General features: G+C 60.3%; 2 protein-coding genes across 4 annotated transcripts; one reads left to right on the top strand and one right to left on the bottom strand.

Annotated features, from left to right (window-relative positions):
* Positions 1 to 439: 439 nt before the first annotated feature.
* PLTP (phospholipid transfer protein) lies at positions 440 to 3,635 on the bottom strand (the record flags this gene model as incomplete). The annotated part of the gene is made up of 15 exons (XM_080354701.1): positions 440 to 595; positions 698 to 774; positions 855 to 918; positions 1,067 to 1,109; positions 1,187 to 1,254; positions 1,421 to 1,582; positions 1,676 to 1,735; positions 1,890 to 2,066; positions 2,201 to 2,292; positions 2,390 to 2,453; positions 2,572 to 2,635; positions 2,743 to 2,898; positions 3,026 to 3,154; positions 3,227 to 3,326; positions 3,530 to 3,635. The coding sequence occupies 15 exons, from the start codon at positions 3,633 to 3,635 to the stop codon at positions 440 to 442; spliced, it is 1,518 nt and encodes a 505-aa protein (XP_080210827.1).
* Positions 3,636 to 6,415: 2,780 nt separating this feature from the next.
* Positions 6,416 to 18,327, top strand: PCIF1 (phosphorylated CTD interacting factor 1). Of its 3 annotated transcripts, XR_013922910.1 has the most exons (18): positions 6,416 to 6,541; positions 6,763 to 6,868; positions 9,332 to 9,470; positions 9,621 to 9,745; positions 10,181 to 10,318; positions 10,712 to 10,842; positions 11,066 to 11,220; positions 11,454 to 11,601; positions 11,804 to 11,887; positions 12,627 to 12,726; positions 12,840 to 13,002; positions 14,027 to 14,199; positions 14,636 to 14,722; positions 15,204 to 15,388; positions 15,779 to 15,872; positions 16,071 to 16,246; positions 16,940 to 17,779; positions 18,084 to 18,327. XR_013922910.1 is itself a non-coding variant. In XM_080354655.1 (17 exons), the coding sequence occupies exons 3-17, from the start codon at positions 9,347 to 9,349 to the stop codon at positions 17,178 to 17,180; spliced, it is 2,124 nt and encodes a 707-aa protein (XP_080210781.1). In that variant the 5' UTR covers positions 6,416 to 6,541; positions 6,763 to 6,868; positions 9,332 to 9,346; the 3' UTR covers positions 17,181 to 17,988. The 3 variants fall into 3 exon arrangements, 2 of the variants coding, with proteins under 2 accessions (XP_080210781.1, XP_080210782.1); XM_080354655.1 differs by lacking the exon at positions 18,084 to 18,327 and having other exon boundaries at positions 16,940 to 17,988; XM_080354656.1 differs by lacking the exons at positions 6,763 to 6,868; positions 18,084 to 18,327 and having other exon boundaries at positions 6,463 to 6,541; positions 16,940 to 17,988.
* The last annotated feature ends 259 nt before the right edge of the window (positions 18,328 to 18,586 follow it).

Genomic DNA, 18,586 nt, shown 5'->3' on the forward strand with positions numbered 1-18,586 from the left:
TTGCTTCTCTTTGCACTCTGAGGAGCGTGGCTGCGTGCCCAGGATCCAGCAGAGATGAGTGCTGACAGGAGCCAGGGCTGGGGCAGTGCCCCCCTTGCTGCCAGGGCTCATGGGGGCTGGAAATGAGCCCCCCAGAGCTGGGCAGCTCGGAGCCCTCTGCTGCCATTCCCAGCTGTGTCTGCCCCATGGGTGCTGCCTCCTTCCCCATCTCCCCCGTGCTGGCCACCATGAGCAAGGAGACCACATGGGTTGGGGTGAAGTGATTTATTGGTATAAAGAGAAGATGCAGCAGGGCTTCCCAGAGCAGCCGTCTCCACCGTGCTGCCACTCCCTGGGCACAGGGCCCTCGCCAGCGGTACCGGGGAAACTGCTTCCTACCTACAGCCCACGGGTCCAGCCCAGGCTCTGCCCTCGGTCCGGGAGCGCATGGGGAGGAGAGTTAAAGCTGGCGGGGGCCCGCGCTGGGCTCTGCGCTGGGCTCTGCGCTGGGCTCTGCGCTGGGCTCAGCTGGGGCAGTGGGGGCCGGGCGGTATTTCTCAATCACCTCCCGCAGCCCCTTGGAGAAGTGGAGATCAGCTCCCACCGTGAGGAATCCCTGCAGAGGGGAAGAGGATCAATGAAAGTCTAGTGTGACTGTGCCCTGCCCAGCAGGACGTGGTCCCTGCCCCAGCTGGGGGCACCCGTGCTTGCCGCATACCGCGTGGTTGGTGACCACCTCCTTGGTGAAGTCCATGCCCTCTGGCAGTGGGATCTGCACCCCCTTTTTAGTCCTCTCTGCAGGGAGGGAGAGACATGGTGAAGCCAAGTCCCACCTGCCCCTGCCCGAGCCCCTGTGTGGCAGCCACGGTGTGTACCATTAATGATGGGCATGATGGTCAACTGCAGCAGTGTCTTCAGGGGCGCCTGCAGCGAGAACAGCTGCGGGAGAGCAAACACGGGTGAGTGCAGCGGCAGAGCTGCCTGCCCCGGCGGGAAGCGGGGTCCTGCAACGCGCAGCCCCCCCAAGCCTGTGCTGCGCCCAGGAAGCAGCGTGGGGCTGGACCCTGGGCACAGGGGCTCCGCTCACCGCCAGTGACTCCAGCGCCGACTGCTTGGAGTAGATGCGGAACCTGCGGGGAGAGAGGAGCTGTGAGCAGGGTGCAGGGGGACCCTCCCCACAGCCCCCGCAGGCCCTGTGCGCCCGTACCGCCGCAGGTCCAGCTGCACGCGCAGCGCCTTCCCCTGCAGGAACACCTTGGCGCTCAGCTTGGTCTCCTAGAGAGAGAGGGGGCTGAACCACAGCCCTGCGGTGCCACAGCAGCCAGGCTGCTGCTCCTGTGCCATGGCCCAGCCAGCTCCTGGCTCTGGGACACTGGAGCTATCCCATGTGTGTGGGAAATGCTCTTTGTGTGCTGGAGCCCCAGCCCTGCGTGCCCCTCACCATGGCCATGCTGGAGAGCTGGACTGCGGGACGACCTGGTGGCACCAGCGAGATGTTGAGGAAGGCAGAGACAGAGACGGAGGTGCCCGAGGGTTTGATGATGCAGCGGGGGGGAGCTGATGCCTGCAGCACCAGCCGCAGGGGAGCATCCACGGCTGGGCTCTGGGGATGGCAAGTGAGTGGGGACATAGAGCTGCACAGGGCTGTGCCCTGTCCCGAGGCCACCCTGAGCCTCCCGCTGGGTGCTTCTCACACCTGCATGAAGATGGTCCCAAAGAAGGTGGCTCTGAGCAAAACCTCCAGGTCCTTGGGCACCTGCAGGGAGGATGAAGCCGAAGCGCCAGAGGGTGAGTGAGTGGTTGCTGTGGATCCCAGTAGAGCTGCTCCCTGGATGCAGCTCCTCACCTTGCAGGAAGAGCCCAGCCCTCCCTCCTGCCCACAGACACCTGCCTGTCCTGGCACAGCTCACCTTCTCGCCCTGGAGCTCTATGGCCAGCACACCTGCCTGGAAGTAGGCATGCATGGCTGAGTCGAAGAAGTACTCGGAGAAGGCGACGTAGACCATGCGCTCGGTCTCCTTGATCACCGGCTCCACCGCGTGGTTCTCCAGCTCCTGGTCCTCTCTTGCACGAGGGAAGAACATGCCCTGGGCAGGGAACAGGAGCGGTTTCTGCAGCCATAGTGCAGCTCACCGGGCTCGCTCAGTGGTGCCTGCAGTGCAGCTGGCACAGCCACTCCCAGGGCTGAAGGAGGGTTGGCAGTGCAGGATCCACTGTTCACCTTGAAGTCCAGGTCGAGGGTGTCTGTGGAGACAGCTGGATCCCGCAGGAGGGAGTAGTCAATCCCAATGTGTTCATCCACGTCGCTCCTCACTGCCAGGGAAGATGAGCTGTAGTGCCCAGAGCCGCTGCTGAGCGCTGCCCTCCCTGCGGCGAGCAGGTTCGGGCCCTTCCCTCTGGCCCCACTCACCCGGCACCGTGTCCAGCAGGGAGTTGAGTAGCACCAGGCTGGCGTGCTCCAAGGATGGGCAGATCTGCAAGGCAAGGGCTGGGCTAAGAGGGGAATCAGGGACCCGGACCCTCCTCCTGGCCTGGGGCAGTTTGAGGCCGGGCTCCCCAGGCGCTGTCGCCCATCATTGTTATTAGCCATACCTGCTGGCTGAGGAGGAAGCGCATCCCTGAGATGATGAAGGTGCTCAGGAACTCATAGACCTTCCTGCAGGACACACAGCAGCTCTCTGGCCCCCGCCCGGCCCCTCCAGCCCCGTGGGTGCAAAAAGTAGTGCTGGGCAAGGACGGGGCTGCCGCAGAGGCCTGAGGTACCTGAGCGTGCCCGAAAAGCCCGCGTGCATTCTGGCAATGGAGGCATTGCAGGTGATGTTAGAGATCTTCAGGCGCCCAGCCCCGTCCTTGGCCAGCTGCAGCACCGTGTGGATGTGGACACCATCTGCAGAGGCGTTGATGGACCCGATGTCATAGCTGGAGGCAAGGAGAGCAGATGAGAGGTGCACACAGCTGCGGGGCAGCAAGGCACCCACAGCACCTAGCAGGCACAGCCCGACCGCGGGGGAGGCTGGTGCCGGGAGCGGGGCGGGAGTCAGCTCACAAGAACCAGTAGAGCAGCTGCCGGCGGAAGCGCAGGCTGATGGAGGCGTTGTTGATGTCGAAGGCGAGGTGCTGCTGGGGCTGGAAGTTCAGGTCGGACAACGCCAGCTGCAGGTCCGTCACCCTGACCCTGTGAGGACAGGATGGAGATCGTTGGATGGAAAGACAGACACGGGGAGCTCAAGGCACCGGCAGCACTCACTGGCTGATGTTGTAGTGGAACGGCCCCTCCTTCCCATGCAGGTCTGACACGGTGATGTTCTGCAGCTCCTGCTCCACGAAGCGCAGCCCCTCCTGCTTCACTGCAGAGCAAAGCGAGCCTGGGCTGGCCACCGCCGGCTGGGCTGCCCTCAGCAGCACCGACCCCACCAGACCTCGGCCCCCTCTGGCCGCCCCAGGTGCAGGCGGGGCAGGCAGGGTCCTCACCGGCTGCCTCCCCACCGGCTGCCTCCCCCAGCGCAGACCCAGAAGCGGTGCCCAACATGCCTCTCCCGCAGCCCCTTACCCAGCTCCAGCCCCGCAGATGTGATCCGGATCTTGCAGCCGGGGGGGCTGTGAGGGGCCACCACCAGCCAGGGCAGGAGGAGCAGGAGGCAGCAGCTGGCAGCCATCGCACACCTAGGGACAGAGCGCAGGGGCAGCACGGGTGGCCTGAAGGGGCTCACAGTGACACTGGGGACACTGCGGGGGTGGCTGCTGCCCAACCTGCTTGCAGCCCCGGGGTGGGGGCTCTTTCCCACACGCTGCTCTCACACCCCAAAACCTCACGGTGCTGCACAGGTCCCCATGCCTGAACCCCCGACAGCCCAGTATCCACGAGTGGCACGGCCCCACCCTGGGGTGCTGTGCACAAGCCCCCACATGGGGCCCGTGGGGTCCCACAGACCCTGGGGACACCCCCTGCCACCCAGCACCATCCTGACCTGCCCCGCACGCACCAGCTCCCAAAAACGCCCAGCGAGGTGAGCCCAGCATGTGCTGGTGCAGCCCCAGGGAGCCCCAGCACCCCAGAGAAGGGATCCCTCTCCTGTGGGGCCGGCCCCCCCCAGGCTCACCGCTGTGGGATGCGCCGCCTGCCCGCTGGCTGGGCCAGCAGCCGGAGCCTGTTCATCCCGGAGCAACAGGCAGAGCCGCCTGCGGGGCTGGGGGACGGCCCCGGGTCCCCACACAGCATTTCCCCCCAGGGCTCTGCACAGGAGGCCGGGGACCCTCCTGCCAGTGCCTGCAGTCGCCGTCCCCCCGCGCTGTGCGCAGAGTAGGATACGGGGGGTTCGCCTGCTCAGCTCCGCTCCGTACTTACAGGGAGGCTTATGCTCGGCTGGGGGAGGCTGAATCACGTGAAGGGAGGGAGAGAGAACACAGGAGCTCCAGGAGTTTCTTTGGGCTGGCTGAGGTTCCCCTGCCTTTATATCCCCCCCCAGCCGCCACTCCTCGCAAGCCCACAGCTGGGAGGAGACAGCGGGACGGGGAGGATGCAGGTCTGCGGCGCTGAGCCCGGCTGCCCGCTGAGCCCCGGCCGCCTGCCAGCTCCGGCCCAACAGCGGGCTGCTCACCCACCGCGCCCGCCTCCTCCCCACCGCGGGCACCGCGCCCGGGTCCCGCACGATCCCGTCCCTGGGCCTCCCCGGTACCCGCAGGGCTCGGGAGGCAAACGGGGTCCCTCACGTCGGGGCAGCCCCCCGTGTGCATCACGGAGCCTCCAGCTCCCCCTGCCCGCCCCAGCCCTGCCCGGGGGCTGTGCCGGCTCTGAGCTCAACAAGGGCCCCCCCGCCCCGGGGTGCTGGGCGCTGTTTGTGCCCATCTGTGACCCGAGCCCCGGGCGCAGACGATGCTGAATCTGCCGGATCCTCGGCGCTGGTGTGGCCGGGCAGCTCGGGGGCTGCAGGACCTGCCTCAGCCTGCACCAGCCTGGCCGGAGCCGGACTGGTGGCACCGCCAGAGGCACTGCCAGTGTCCCAGCTGTGCCCGCGCTGCCGTCCTGCTCCATCCCGGCCCTGCAGCCCCGGCACGGAGAGAACCGGCAGCTCCTCGGGCCGCTGCTTGTCCCGGAACAGACGAGGGGCTGCCCCTGCTCTAACCCGCCCGGCTGCTCTGACCCTCCCCCGCTCGAGGCCTCTCGCTGTCCCCCGTCTCGTTGTCCCCCCGCAGTGTCCCCTCTACCCCAGGCCAGAGAACAGGGCTCGGTCCGGGCCAGCCCCGGGCGCTCCGGGCAGTTACCGGTGCCGGGGGCAGCGGAGCTGCGAGAGCTGCGAGTGCCGGACGCGGGGCAGCCCGGAGGCTTCATGCTTACACAGCACTTGTTCCCCAGAAGTGCTTTGCCAGCACTAATGCACAACTGACCCCGCTGCTCCCGGAGCAGAGGGCAGGACTCGCGGCCAAGCCGCAGGTCGGGCTGCTTCCCGGGAACCGCCGGGGAGCCGGGCCGGGGATGCTGAGGCAAGGGACAGGACGGGGCCCTGCGGCTGGCGGTGTCGGTCCCGCGGCAGCCCGGTCCATCCCCACGGGTCCGGGACACAGCGCTGGTCGTTGTCCGCGCAGCGAGCCGAGCCCGCGGGCCCCGCGGCAGGACAGGGGCGGCTGCGGGAACGGGCTCCTGCGGCCCCCAGGAACTGGCCCAGCCTGGCAGGGGACAGGACTCAGCAACAGCCCCGTGTCCTCCAGCCCGCCCTGAGCTGCGGGCGGGCGGCTCCCGTCTGCCCCGCCAGACCGGGCGAACACAGAGCGTGCATCGGACCAGGGAGCGGGTGCCCCACGGCCGGACACCGAGCGGGGCAGCCCCGGCTGCAACGGCTGTTCGGGGCACACACCCCCCGGCACTGCGCGCCGGCCGTTCCGGCACCCGAGCACCGTGGCCAGCTGACCCACCGAGCGGCGGGGCCGTGCGGGCGGGAGGCCCCGGAGCCGCCTCTGCCAGCGGGCACACGGCACCCGCGGCGCCCGGGGCGGGGGAGCGGCCGCGCAGATTCCCGCTGCGGGCCCGGCCGCGCCGTCAGCCGCCGGCACATCAAGGCGCTGCCGCCGCCCTCGGGCGCGCTCCGCCCGGCGCCGCCCCACTTCAAAGGGCCTTTTGCTGGCGGCCGCGCCCTCCCTGTGCCGGAGCCGCCCGCGGCGGGCGGGCCCGCAATGACAGGCTGCGCCGCCAGAAATAGCGGCGGCGGCGGCGGGCCGTGCCCACAGCGGGGCGGGGCCGCCGCGCCAAACCAAAGATGGCGCCGGGGCGGGCGGGGCCTCCGTCCCCCTCCGCGCGTGCGCGGCCCCGGCCGCCGAAGGGCGCGGGCCAGGGACCGCGCAGCCGCTCTGCCGCCGGGCCGGGGCGCGCCGCGAGTGCGCATGTGCATGAGCACGGCCGCGCGGCAGCGCCTGCGCAGTGCTGAGGGCGGGGCGGCCCCGCGCCTGCGCACCCGCGGCCCGCGGTCCCGGCGCAAGATGGCGGCGGCGGGCCGGGCGAGGCGGAGGTGGGGCGGCGGCGGGAGACGCGGCGGTGCCCGGTGCCTGCAGTCCCCGACCTCGCGCCCAGGTAAGCGGCGCTCCCGCGGCCCCCGGACCGGCCCGGAGGGAGGGACGCGGGGGAGGACGGTGGCGTGCGGGCGACGGGCGGGAGGCGGCGCAGGCCCGCGGCCGCCATCTTAGAGCGCGGCCGCCGCCGCCACTGCGCTGGGCCCCGCGCTCCCGCCGCCGCGCCTGCGCGCGCCCGCCGGCTCCTCCCCGCGGCGCCGTAACGGGCTCGTGTCTCCGCAGCGGCCCCCGCGGGCCAGCGGGACGTCCCGCTATGAGGATGCGGCCCCGGCGCGCCAGCGGCCAGCACGGAGCGACGGCCCCGCGTCCCGCCAGGCAGCCCGGCCCCGTAAGTACCGCCCGCCCCGGGCTCCTCCCGTCCCGCCGGCACAGCTGTCAGCGCCGCCTCCGCTCCGCACTCGCCGGACCCCTTTGTCCCGGGCTGCCCGCCGGTCCCGCCGCGCACAGGAGCTCCGTCCCGCCGCCGCCGGGAGCGCATCCCCGGGGGCTGCCTCCGCGCTGCCCGGCAGCGGGCTGCCCCGGCACACACGGGCCCGCTGCCCCGGGAGCTCCAGCTCTGCCCCGGGAGCTCTGGCGTTGTCCCAGTCCCGCTCCAGTCCGCCGGGGCGGCCCTTGGCCGTGTCCCGGGGCTGCCGCTGCTCTGCCTCGGCTGTCCGCTGGTGGCTGGTGTAAGGTGCCACTTGCTGCGATGGGAACACGTAGTGATCCCGTTTGCTGCACTCTTTACTGCGTGCCTGTTTGCCATGCGGGCTCTGCCTGTGTGTGTTGCTGTGGTGTATAAAAACAACACCCTCATCACTGCAAAATGCTCACCCTAGCTCCCTTTCACTATCTAAAGTGGCAGTACTAGTTACATAAAAGTAGAGTTGCCTCTGTCAGGAGTCCCCTTAGTTTGCTGTTTTCTTTTTCCCAGCCCTTCAGGGTACTTTGTTTTAATACTCATCAACACTGATCAAGTGATAAAACTTCTACTTCACCGTTCTAGTTTAAGTGGGTGAAGACAAAGCCAGTGAATGCTGTTTGACAGCTGTTTTTATTGATCAGTGGTGAAAACCACTGGTGAGGAGCTGCAGCTTGTGTCTGTCCTGTCAGGAGGGTGTTGCTCACCAGTGCTGTTTGTAACTTCTCAGAATACATCCCTGTACATCCCCACCTGGGGAGGTCTGGTCCATCAGTATGTACTGGTTCATTATTGTGTCTGTGTGATGTGCAGGACCCATCAGCATGTGCATGTCTGCGTTGGTTTTGGGGAGGGGCTCCAAACACGTCCTCCCAAAGCTGCTGCCTGGGCAGTGCTGCTGCCCCAGGGCCCCTCTGACACCCTGACCCCTGTCCCGCTGCTGCCGCAGGGCTGACTGGGCTCCTGGGCTGCGTTCTGGGCACTGACTGCAGTGAGGGGGCTGCAGAGAGCACAGGGGGCTGGAGCTTCCAGGGAAGTAAGCGTGAGCAAACATTGCGCAGCACTCACCTGCTGAGGCAGTAAATGGTTGCATTGGTTCACGCTGTAGCAGCCGCTGTTGCCTGTAGGCTCGGTTATCGTTATCTGCCTGCTCTGAGCAGAGACCGAACTCCAGGTTCATGCAGTCCCGCTGTCCCTGCTCAGCCTGGCCGCGGGGCTGGGAGCGGCTCCCGAGGGGCTGGAAGGGCCAAGTTCCCCAGCCCAGCCAGCAGCACCGGTTCCACAGCTGAACAGACGCTGAGCGGGCGCCTGTTGATCCTTGATCACTGTCAGCTCCGGCCCTTCTCCTCTGGAACAGCTGGCAGAATTGTTAGGGGCAACAAGAGGAGCAAGGGGGAATAAATCCAAAATAACTCAGCATGCAAACCAAACCTGGGTTGTTACTTAAGAGCTGCTGTACCAACCTGCTGTTGAAAACACACTCTGTGCATTAGACTACGCTGCTGCAGCCCCAACTTGGGTGTTGTGTAGGGTGTCTACAAAGGCCTGAACAGAATTGAGTAACTGAATTAGATAGTAATTACTTAAAATGCCGTGTTTCCCCCCAGTTCATTGCCGTTGTATCTGCGGGCAGGAGTGATTTGCAGTGCCGTTTCAGAAACTTCCCCGGGGGGGAAGAGTGGTGACTAAGAGAGGAAAAGACGGGCTGCTTCTCTCCAGCTGGCAGCCTTAAATTATGATTAACATGAGTTTTATTGTTTCAACAGACCTTTTTTTGCATAACTGTTGTTATGCAGATGATAAAGTTACCAAAGGCTAAAAGAACCTGGCTGAGGCCTTACAGGGGAAAATCCTGACTCCAACGCTGTGGTTCTCTGAACCCACAAGTTCAGAGCACTATGATAGTTCAAGCACTAATGATATTTTATATAGCAGTTTTTTAAATACAAGTCTTTTGTTTCAATTCCATGCAGTTATGTGTGTATTATCACTGGTTTAAGCTGTCTCTGAGGGTAACGGGTCAGGTAGGGCTGAAGCAGTGCCAGTGTGGCAGAAGATGGCACGTGTTCACAGAGGAGTGTGGTTTATCTTTTACGCTCTCAGTCTGAGTGTGTGGGACCAGGTGCTGCACGTCTGGGAGAGATGTAGCTGAACAGTGAGTATTTGGGATGCTGGCCCGAAGAACTCCCTGGCTGGCACTGTTTAAAGCTCCTCATTCCTCCCAGCCAGCTGGATCTGGAATAACGGGTATTTTTCATGGCTTAGATGCTGTTTTGCCTGTTCAAACGCTGTGTTATTGTCAGAATGAATGTGTAGTGGTGCAGCTGAGTGGCCAAGTGGAGCTGGGATCTTTCCTCCTGTAATGCAGATTTGACGTCTGTTTTTCTGTAGTGTGGTTGCTGAGAAATGGCCAATGAGAATCACGGAAGCCCCGCAGAGGAAGCGTCTCTCATGAGTCACTCACCCGGCACCTCTAACCAGAACCAGCCCAGCTCCCCCAAACCCATGCGCCTGGTGCAGGACCTGCCAGGTACCCACCCTGCTTTTGGGGTCCCAGCACAGGGTCTGTGGGGCCCTGGTGCGGGGAGGGGGGGACACGGGCACCAAGTGGGGCTGGACAGGGCGCGTGTGGCGGTACTGGGGAGCTGGAGGGCAGTCCTGACTCTTTCTGTCCCTGCAGATGAGCTGGTGCAGGCTGGCTGGGAGAAGTGCTGGAGCAAGCGGGAGAACCGCCCCTACTACTTCAACCGCTTCACTAACCAGTCCCTGTGGGAAATGCCCGTGCTGGGGCAGCACGATGTGATTGTGAGTAAGGATTTGTCTCTCAGGGCTGTTCTGTGGGGCAGTTGCCATGGTCTGTGGACTCCGGATGGCCCGTGTGGGAGGGTCTTGTCTGCCCTCTGAACCCCTGGCCGAGTCCATCCTCCAGCTGGCTCTGGGGAAATGTTCCTCCATCAGGCGCACGCTCAGGCTGTGCTGTTGGGGTGCAGTGCGCTGCGCAGAGAACACTCAACCTGGGGATGTTGTGTTGCATTTTTCTCATCTAAATCTTAAAAAAAGAAAAAAAGCCTACAGGCACAGGTCTAGAAGAGAACTTTTTAGCTTTCTGCAGGTGTATTTGTGTCTGGTTTTCCATCTATGTGGGAGTCTGTGGCAGTGAAACGGGCAGTTAAGAGAACTTCGGGACTCTGTGGTGGCAGCGGATGAACTAACGTGCTGTTGTTGTTTGGACACTCACAGTCAGACCCTCTGGGACTGAATGCAGCCCCGATGCCCCTGGAGGGTGGAATGATCGATACCTCTCTGGAGAGCAAGCAGAGGAAGAGGAGATTCTCTGAGGAGGTTCCACTGAGCAGCAACAGTGTGAAAAAGCCCAAGGTGGGTCTTCTGTTTTGCAACAAATAAGCTTAAGGATGGTGCTCAAACTAAAACCTGGGGGGCGTCTGGAGCCTGGACCAGTTTTTTTGAACTGTGCGAGGTCAGGGCACCATAGCACAACTCCAGCTGTGACAGCTGGCCGTGTAAAAGTGGGAGCAGACTCAGGTGCTGCCCAGCAGCCGTTTCTCTTGCAGCTGGGGGCGGAGTGTGGGAGTTGGGAGGTCAGAGATTGTGGCTGAGACCTGCGGTCGCTTGCACGTCCATCGTAACTGACACCAGCAGCAGGCGAGCGGGGTGTCCTGGCTGGAGTGCGGGTGCAGGATCGCTGGCTGCATGGGGCTGCTTCCCTCTACGTGTCTCTGCGCGGCAGTAACTCAGCTTTTACACGTGCAGGCGGATGTCCCAGGGAACACAGCTGCTCAGCCAATCCCCAGCTCTCCCAGCGTTCCAGGCACCTCAGTTTTGAAGGCGTGGTGTGTTTCACCTGAAGATAAACAGCAGGCAGCGCTGCTACGACCAACTGAGTGAGTTGTCTCTGTTTGTCTCCCATTCTTTTCTTGGTGGTAGGTTAGAGACATGTGGTTTTCCAGACATCTTTGAAGGAGAACTTGAGGGATGTAACATCCCCCTGTGTCTTTGTAAGGAATCTTGATCGTTCCATTTCTTGACTGGTGAAACAGCCCCAGGAGGCATCTTTAGAAGTAACATTTGATAATTAGCCAGTGACGACATTTGTTTCTGCCATAGAGTATACTGGGACCTGGATATTCAGACAAACGCAGTGATTAAGCAGAGAGCACCATCCGAAGTGCTTTCTCCACACCCCGAGGTGGAGCTGCTTCGATCGCAGCTCATTCTCAAGCTGCGGCAGCATTATCGTGAGCTCTGCCAGCAGCGAGAAGGTGAGTTTCTGCTGGGCTCCCCTTATTGGTCTTATCAGTCCTGCAGTTTTGTGGGGTTTTTCCTTCTGGTTAGCATCTGTCTTGTCCTTGTGATCTCTTTTTTGTGATGGCTATACTCTATGACACTGTCGGCTATGAACTCACTGGGCCAAGCTCCAACATGATGGTCCTTGTCAGAGCTTCTGGGCATCTCTTTGTGGTATTGATGCAACCGTTTTCCTCTGCTGCTCCAGGGATTGACCCCCCAAGGGAGTCCTTTAATCGCTGGATGTTGGAAAGGAAGGTGGTTGACAAAGGGACAGATCCTCTTTTACCGAGTGACTGCGAACCAGTGGTGTCTCCTTCCATGTTCAGAGAGATCATGAATGACATTCCCATCAGGTACTGTTCAAAGGGCACCTTGCTGCAGTGGTTTTGTCTTGGGCTAGTCCAGTGATTTCCATGCTGCAGTTCTGTGCTTTTGTGTTTTGTGTGCACTGGGTAATTGGTAGGGTACTGGTGGTGTAAGTTTGGGACCTGGACCCAGCTGCACACCTTGTTGGCAGCTCTGGAACTGATGCATTTGAATTTACACTTCCCGCAGGTTGTCCAGAATCAAGTTCCGTGAGGAAGCCAAGAGGCTGCTCTTCAAGTACGCCGAGGCTGCAAAACGGCTGATTGAGTCCAGGTGGGATTTCTCACAGTACTGTCGTGTTCAGAACAGAGAAAAAGGTTAGGGGGATGTGGAGAAGAGTCTGCTGGATCCCACCTTATTCAGTGCTGGTCATCATCTTATTGAGGAAAAGCAGAGCTAGGAATGTACACAACAACAAAATAGCGCTGGAGTCATCTGTTGATAGTCACGTTACAATAAAAGCTAATGTTGAAAAGATGAATGTATAGAGAGACGTGAGAATCTGTGAAATACTGGACATGGAAATGCCTTCTGTCATTTATCCCTGAGAAAAAAAGACGAATGGTGCTTGGGCACTTGCTGCTATTAAAGAGCAACAAGCTCAGAGTGGTGTTTTATTGTACCGTGCGTGTTTTTTCTTTCAAGTTCTGCAGGGGAAACGTGGGGAGAATAAAAAGCTTGTTAACAGGGTAGTTCTCTCAGAAGCTCCTGCCAATGACCACATTTGAAAATGAGAGGCAAGATCCCAGTGGGCTGTTTCTGTGGTGGGTCAGTGCTTTCCCTGCCCCTCCTGTTGCAGACAGGACCGTGGGCGGCTGCACGGTGTTTTGGAGAGAACATGACAGTCACTTGTCCTACAAGTGTCTGGAAGCACCTTCCAGAGGCCCAGGGGAGAGCGGCAGGGCCTTGAGGAAGTGCCTGCAGCCGTGTTCCCCACTGGCAGAAGTCTGGTGGTGGGGTGGAACACGCTGCTGTGCAGCCCTGAGTTAAATTTTACTTCTGTGTTGTGCAGGAGTGCTTCACCGGACAGCAGGAAGGTGGTGAAGTGGAACGTGGAGGACACCTTCAGCTGGCTGCGGCGGGACCATTCTGCCTCGAAGGAGGACTATATGGTCAGTGTCCCCGCTGGGCAGTGGTGCAGGGAGCTGGGGATTTCCCTTGGCACGCAGACTGCACCGCTGCAGGCAGCGCAGGTTGTGTGAGGGACTCTGGTGTCATTCTGCAGGATCGCCTGGAGCACTTACGCAAGCAGTGTGGGCCCCATGTGTCTGCGGCAGCAAAGGACTCTGTGGAAGGCATCTGCAGTAAGATCTACTACATATCCCTCGAATACGTCAAGCGGATCCGGGAGAAGCATCTCGCCATCCTCAAAGAGAACAATATATCTGGTATGCAGCCAGCTCTGGGGAGCTGTAGGGCCGCAGCGCTGTGGTGTAAAACCGCGCTCAGCGTGTCCCACGCAGACAGCAGTAGCTGTGGGGCTGCGCTCAGCACACCAGGCTGAGATTGTGGCGCTGGAAATCGCTGGTTCAGCACAGGCCGGAGCTGCCAGCCACTCAGCGCCTGTGCAGCGGCGAGGTGTGTTCCCTCAGGTACAGTTACCAGCTGGAATACCAAATATGAATTTGTGATTTGTCAGGATGAAGTAGCTCGTTAGGAGCTGAGCACACTGAACGGGCGTTAGTTCGTTTACCCAGACTGTGGGTTTTTGCTCTGCTGCTGCAGGGATTCCTGAGGACGGCTGGCACTCCCCAATGCCAAGCCCTCTCCTCTGTGTACTCTCCTCTGCCGTGTTTCTGGGGTTCCAAGCACCTGCTGCACTCCCCGGCCTACCAGCGTGTCACCATGCACCCTTCTTCCTTTCCCAGCAGAGGATTCATGTTCCTTGATCTTTTTTTCTATTCTCTTCCTAGTTTATGTCTGTAGTTCTGCCTCTAGTCACCTTTTCGTTCTTCTGTGACCCCTGCCTCTTTGATTACTCCCATTCTGTTAGTCTGTTTCTGTTTGGGGTCCCACCTCTCCACACTTGACAGCCCGGGAATGTTTATTGTGCTTCGAATGAGTTTGGGTTAAACTGAAATAGTAACATTAATGACAAGGAAAGCATTTTACTTGTCTGGAGCGTGGCTCATGCTGCTGGAATGGTTGTGTACAGGCTACAGATCTATGTAAGAGATGGAGAGGTGCTGTGAGATGGGTCCTGTGCTCTGGCAGTGGGTGATGGAATACATTTGGGAAATCAGCTCTGAACCTCGGTAGCTGCCTACAGGGTCTGTGGAGGATCACAGCGGTGGTTTGGGGTGACCAGTCTGCTCCTCAGCCCTATTCTGTTACCGCATGTTTTGAGGTGGAAGGAAGTTATCCCAAATGTCCCTGGATCCTGATGGGCTTCTCTCCTTTTGCTCTCCATAGCTGAGGTGGAAGCTCCTGAGGTCCAGGACAGGCTCGTGTACTGTTACCCAGTGCGACTGGCCATCCCCTCGCCGCCGCTGCCCAGCGTGGAGATGCACATGGAGAACAATGTAGCATGTGTGCGGTACAAGGGGGAGATGGTCAAAGTGAGCCGCAACTACTTCAGCAAGCTGGTAAGGGCTGATGCACATCCCACAGGACTCACCACCAGCTGTGCTGGTCGGAGGTGTCACCTCTGTGTGTCTTCTGAGAGGAGGGACTGTGGAGGGACAGGGCGCTGAGCTGGCAGGGGTTCAGACGCTGCCCCCAGAGCAGAAATGAGGAGCCTCAATCAGGGTTGGGGTTCTGTTGGGAACACTCGCAGGAATATGTGTGCCTTGGGTGTGGGCTGTGCCGCGGGGATGGTCGCACTGGTGGCACTCCAGCTCTTGCCAGGACACATGCTGGTGGGGTACGTTCATTCACACTTGTCGTTCCCCCAACGGCAAAGGCAGATGTGCCACCACGCAGAGCCTCGCCGGCTCCTCGGGTCCCTTGGGGTCCCCTCCGGGGTTCGGGTGCTGTCTTGTCTGCTCATTCTCTGTTTCATGGCTGGGCTTTCTCTTCCAGTGGCTCCTCTATCGGTACAGTTGCATTGATGACTCTGGCTTTGAAAAGTTTCTGCCCAGGGTTTGGTGCCTTCTGCGTCGATACCAGGTACCGTATCACTGCAGCTGTGAAACATCAGAAAGCCCCGATCATAGTGGGAGCTGAATGAGTAGGCTTTGCTCTGCAGGGGCCCACAGCTCTGGGGGCTGATGCAAAACAGGGCTTGAACTGGGTTTTTGGTCTGCTCTCTGTGTTTTGAGGTAGGACTGCGGACTGGGCAGCAGTTGTGGAGCTCACAGGAGATCTCAGAGGGGGTAAAAATCAATTTTTATGAAAGAAACCTTCAGTATTTGTTGGCTCTGAGTGCCAGCTGAAGGCTCCTGGGGGATAGATCTGAAAACTGACAGTTGCTTTGTGGGGCCTGAGTTGGATGAGTACATATGAAGAGCATTTTTGGGTACGTGCAGGGGACCTACACAAATCTGAGAAAGGATGAGGGAGTGGGTTCGTGGCCGTGTGGCCCAGGGCTGTGCTCTGGAGGGAGCGGCAGAGCAGCGTGGGCACGGCTGACGGGGTTTGTTCTCCCCAGATGATGTTTGGCGTGGGGCTGTACGAAGGGACTGGTCTGCAGGGGGCTCTGCCCGTGCATGTCTTCGAAGCCCTTCACAAGCTCTTTGGAGTGAGTTTTGAATGCTTTGCCTCGCCCCTGAATTGCTATTTTAAACAGTACTGTTCGGCCTTCTTGGATACAGACGGGTATTTTGGATCCAGGGGGTGAGTCTTACGTTGTGTTGCCATGTTCTCCGTGGGTGCATGCCCATGCAGTGGCTCGGGGCGGGAGCTGGCGTGTGCGGGCTGCTCCCGGCTGCCTCAGGCAGCGCGTGTGAGCCGCCCAGGGTGCCATTAGTCTGGCTGTGCAGCTCTGGTCCCTGCAGTGACACAGTTTGGGGTCTAACAGCGCGTGCCTGTGTTCTGAAGAAGGGGAGGGCTGGGCAGCTTGAATCAGCTGTCACTTCTAGTGACCATAGGCCAAGTGTGTCCCCAGTCCGGGGGTTCAGGCTTTCTGAGAGTGTGACTGCCTTTTCTGAGGAAATGGATGCTTTTTAACACATGAAAAATAGAATTCTGGCCTCTCTGACAGCGATCTTTGCCTTTTTCCTCCAGCCCATGCCTGGATTTCTTCCCTATAAGTGGCTCTTTTGAGGCAAATCCTCCGTTCTGTGAGGAGCTGATGGATGCCATGGTGTCTCACTTTGAGGTAAGTTCACTGACCCGTGGGGCTGTTCTGAAGGGAGCCGTGCAGATGGTGCTCTCCCCAGCAGGGCTGTCACATAAAGGCAAAGGCCGGTGACGGCTGTGGTGCCACTCAAGAGCCAGGAACGTTCCTTTCAGTAAAACTTGTGAGACACGCCGTTGCTCAGCCAGTGCTGAGATGATTCTTTTCTCATTGAACTAGAAACTCTTGGAGAACTCCAGCGAGCCGCTCTCCTTCATCGTCTTCATCCCCGAGTGGCGGGACCCTCCGACACCAGCGCTGACCCGCATGGAGCAGAGCAAGTTCAAACGGCACCAGCTCATCCTGCCAGCCTTTGATCACGAGTACCGCAGCGGGTCTCAGCACGTCTGCAAAAAGTAGGGCTTTCTCTTGGCTCCTTCTGGGGATGCATTTCGGGAGCTGTGTGACAGAAATATCCTGTCCCAGGTTGAAACCGATGGGAAGCAGGAGCAGGCAAGGAAATACACAGTCACCCTGAAGTTTTTAGACAGGTGTACAGGGTGGTGTGAGTTTCATGTTTGTTTACTGATTACTGAAGTATTTCACTGACAACAGGTTCATGAGTGGTGTATTCCCTGGGTTACAGTGCAGTGTTGCAGGGACGGTCTGTGCCCCCGGCCCGGGAGGCAGCTGAGCCAGCCAGTGCTGCAGCACTGGGCAGAGCAGGAGGCAGCGTGGATCTTGGTTCTCAGCGGAGCAGCCTGGCTGTTACTCTGCTGGTCAAGCAACTTGTTTAAGCAACAAGCGCAGTCTCCTGCAGGGACAGTGGTGTCCCAGCACGTGTGCTGGTAGGGAGCATCGTGGCTGTGCAGCTTCAGTGCTTCTTCTCTGAAAGTCTGCAAGCCTCAGCCTTTACTCACAAGTGCCCAAGGCTGCTCTCTGCCTGCTCTGTTCCTCAGGATACTGAGGGAAAAGGAGACAGAGACAAATACTTGTCCTAAACACAGCGTGCACAAGGAGGAGGAGGGGGTGTGAGGAAGCAGGTCTGGGTGGCAGTTGTGTGTCGTCTGGGCTGGGAGATGCCAAGTGCCTGTTGTGTTCCATTGCAGGGAGGAGATGTACTACAAGGCTGTGCACAACACAGCCGTCCTCTTCCTGCAGAACAGCGCTGGCTTCGCCAAGTGGGAGCCCACACCGGAGCGGCTACAGGAGCTCGTTGCAGCCTACAAGCATTCAGGCCGGACCCTCAGCTCCTCCTCCTCCTCGTCCTCTTCCTCCTCCTCCACAGCAGACAAAGAGCGGGAGCTGGGCCGAGAGCAAAGCAGCAGCCGGGAGACAAACCCCAACTAAGGCGGGGAGGTGCGAGGCAGCAGGGGAGGTGCTGGCGGCCCCGAGGAGGCCGGTCGGGCGGCGGAGAGACTGCTGGCAGTGCAGCGCCGGCCCGGGAACTCTGCAGCAGCTCTGCGGCACCTGCTTTCCCTGCGAACTGCACGCGGGAGCACCAGGAGCGTCCGGCTGCCCAAGGGGAGGAGGCTGCGTCTCCCACCCCAGAGCAGGGAACCGGCGCAGCAGGAGGAGCTGGCGGCCTGTTCCATGCTGGAGCCAAGGGAAGGGGCAGCTGGAGATGGGACACATGGGTGGAAGGACGTCAGCACAGACGAAGGGACGGATGGCAAGCGCGAGCGCTCGGCGCCGCGGCTGGAGGGGCCCCAGCAGCTGCCGCAGCTGGCACTGGCGGGAGAAGGATGGACAGAGCCTGGGGGCTCCCGCAGCCGAGCCGGAACCAGCACAGCTCCGTGTCCATAGTGTAAATAGTTGTGTCCGCGGCGCCCGTGCTCCTGGCAGGGCCGCTCCCATCGCATCCGTGTTTCTTTCCCACGTGTGTGAGTCCTGTGTTCGCCAACGCTGTGTACCGTAGAGGGGAGGAGCGGAGCAGAGGAGTTTCTTTGGTGTGTAAAAATGTCTTTGCAGCTGTTTTGTAGCCATTGTGGTTTTTATGCGGAGCCTCTGGGCTTTATTTAACCTCCTTGGGTTTTGTTTTGTAAGGATTAATTTAACACCGCTAACCATTTTATTACTTTTATCAAGAAGAGCAAAGTCTATTTTTGATTTCTGTTTCCTAGTTCTTAGGAACATTAAAAACCAGCATACAGCTCTGCCCCGTGTTCCTGCCTTTCCTTCCTGGTCACCCCCTGCCCTCACCTCTGTCTCACTCTGGCTGAAAGGAAGAAAAATATTGGGTTTTTTTTGCAGAACTACTTGGCATCAGACCCATTCCACGTTGTGCTGCCCTCCTGGTGAATTTTTTTTCCTAATGACCAGTGTGCACCCCCTAAAGCAACATGACCACCACCCTCCTGGTTCATTGCACTGCTGTGAGGAGTTTGGCTTTCTCTTCCCTGCAGCCACCCCACACGCAGCAGTCACCCTCAGCCTGCTCAGAGCAGAGCCACCCAGTGCTCCTGGCTGGGCCCTTTGCCCTGATGGGAGGAGCAGCTGGGGGCTCGATGACGCTCTGCTGGGGGCTGTGGTGGAAGGGGGCTGTCCTGGGGCCGCTCTGTGCTGTCCATGCACAGACTGTCCCACTGGGCTGCTCGTGCTTCAGCTGCCGTCATTGACCTCGCCCTGTCCCGAGCTGCTGGTTGAAGAACCGTCTCCTGTGGCCTGTCCAGGTGAGCATGGCTCTGGGGGTGAAACCAGTGCGGTTGTTTTCTGACCCAGCTGCTCTGGAGTTTGGGAATGTCCCAGCTTTAAAG

Source organism: Nesoenas mayeri (genome assembly GCF_963082525.1).
Source record: "Nesoenas mayeri genome assembly, chromosome: 16".
Taxonomy (NCBI): Eukaryota; Metazoa; Chordata; class Aves; order Columbiformes; family Columbidae; genus Nesoenas; species Nesoenas mayeri.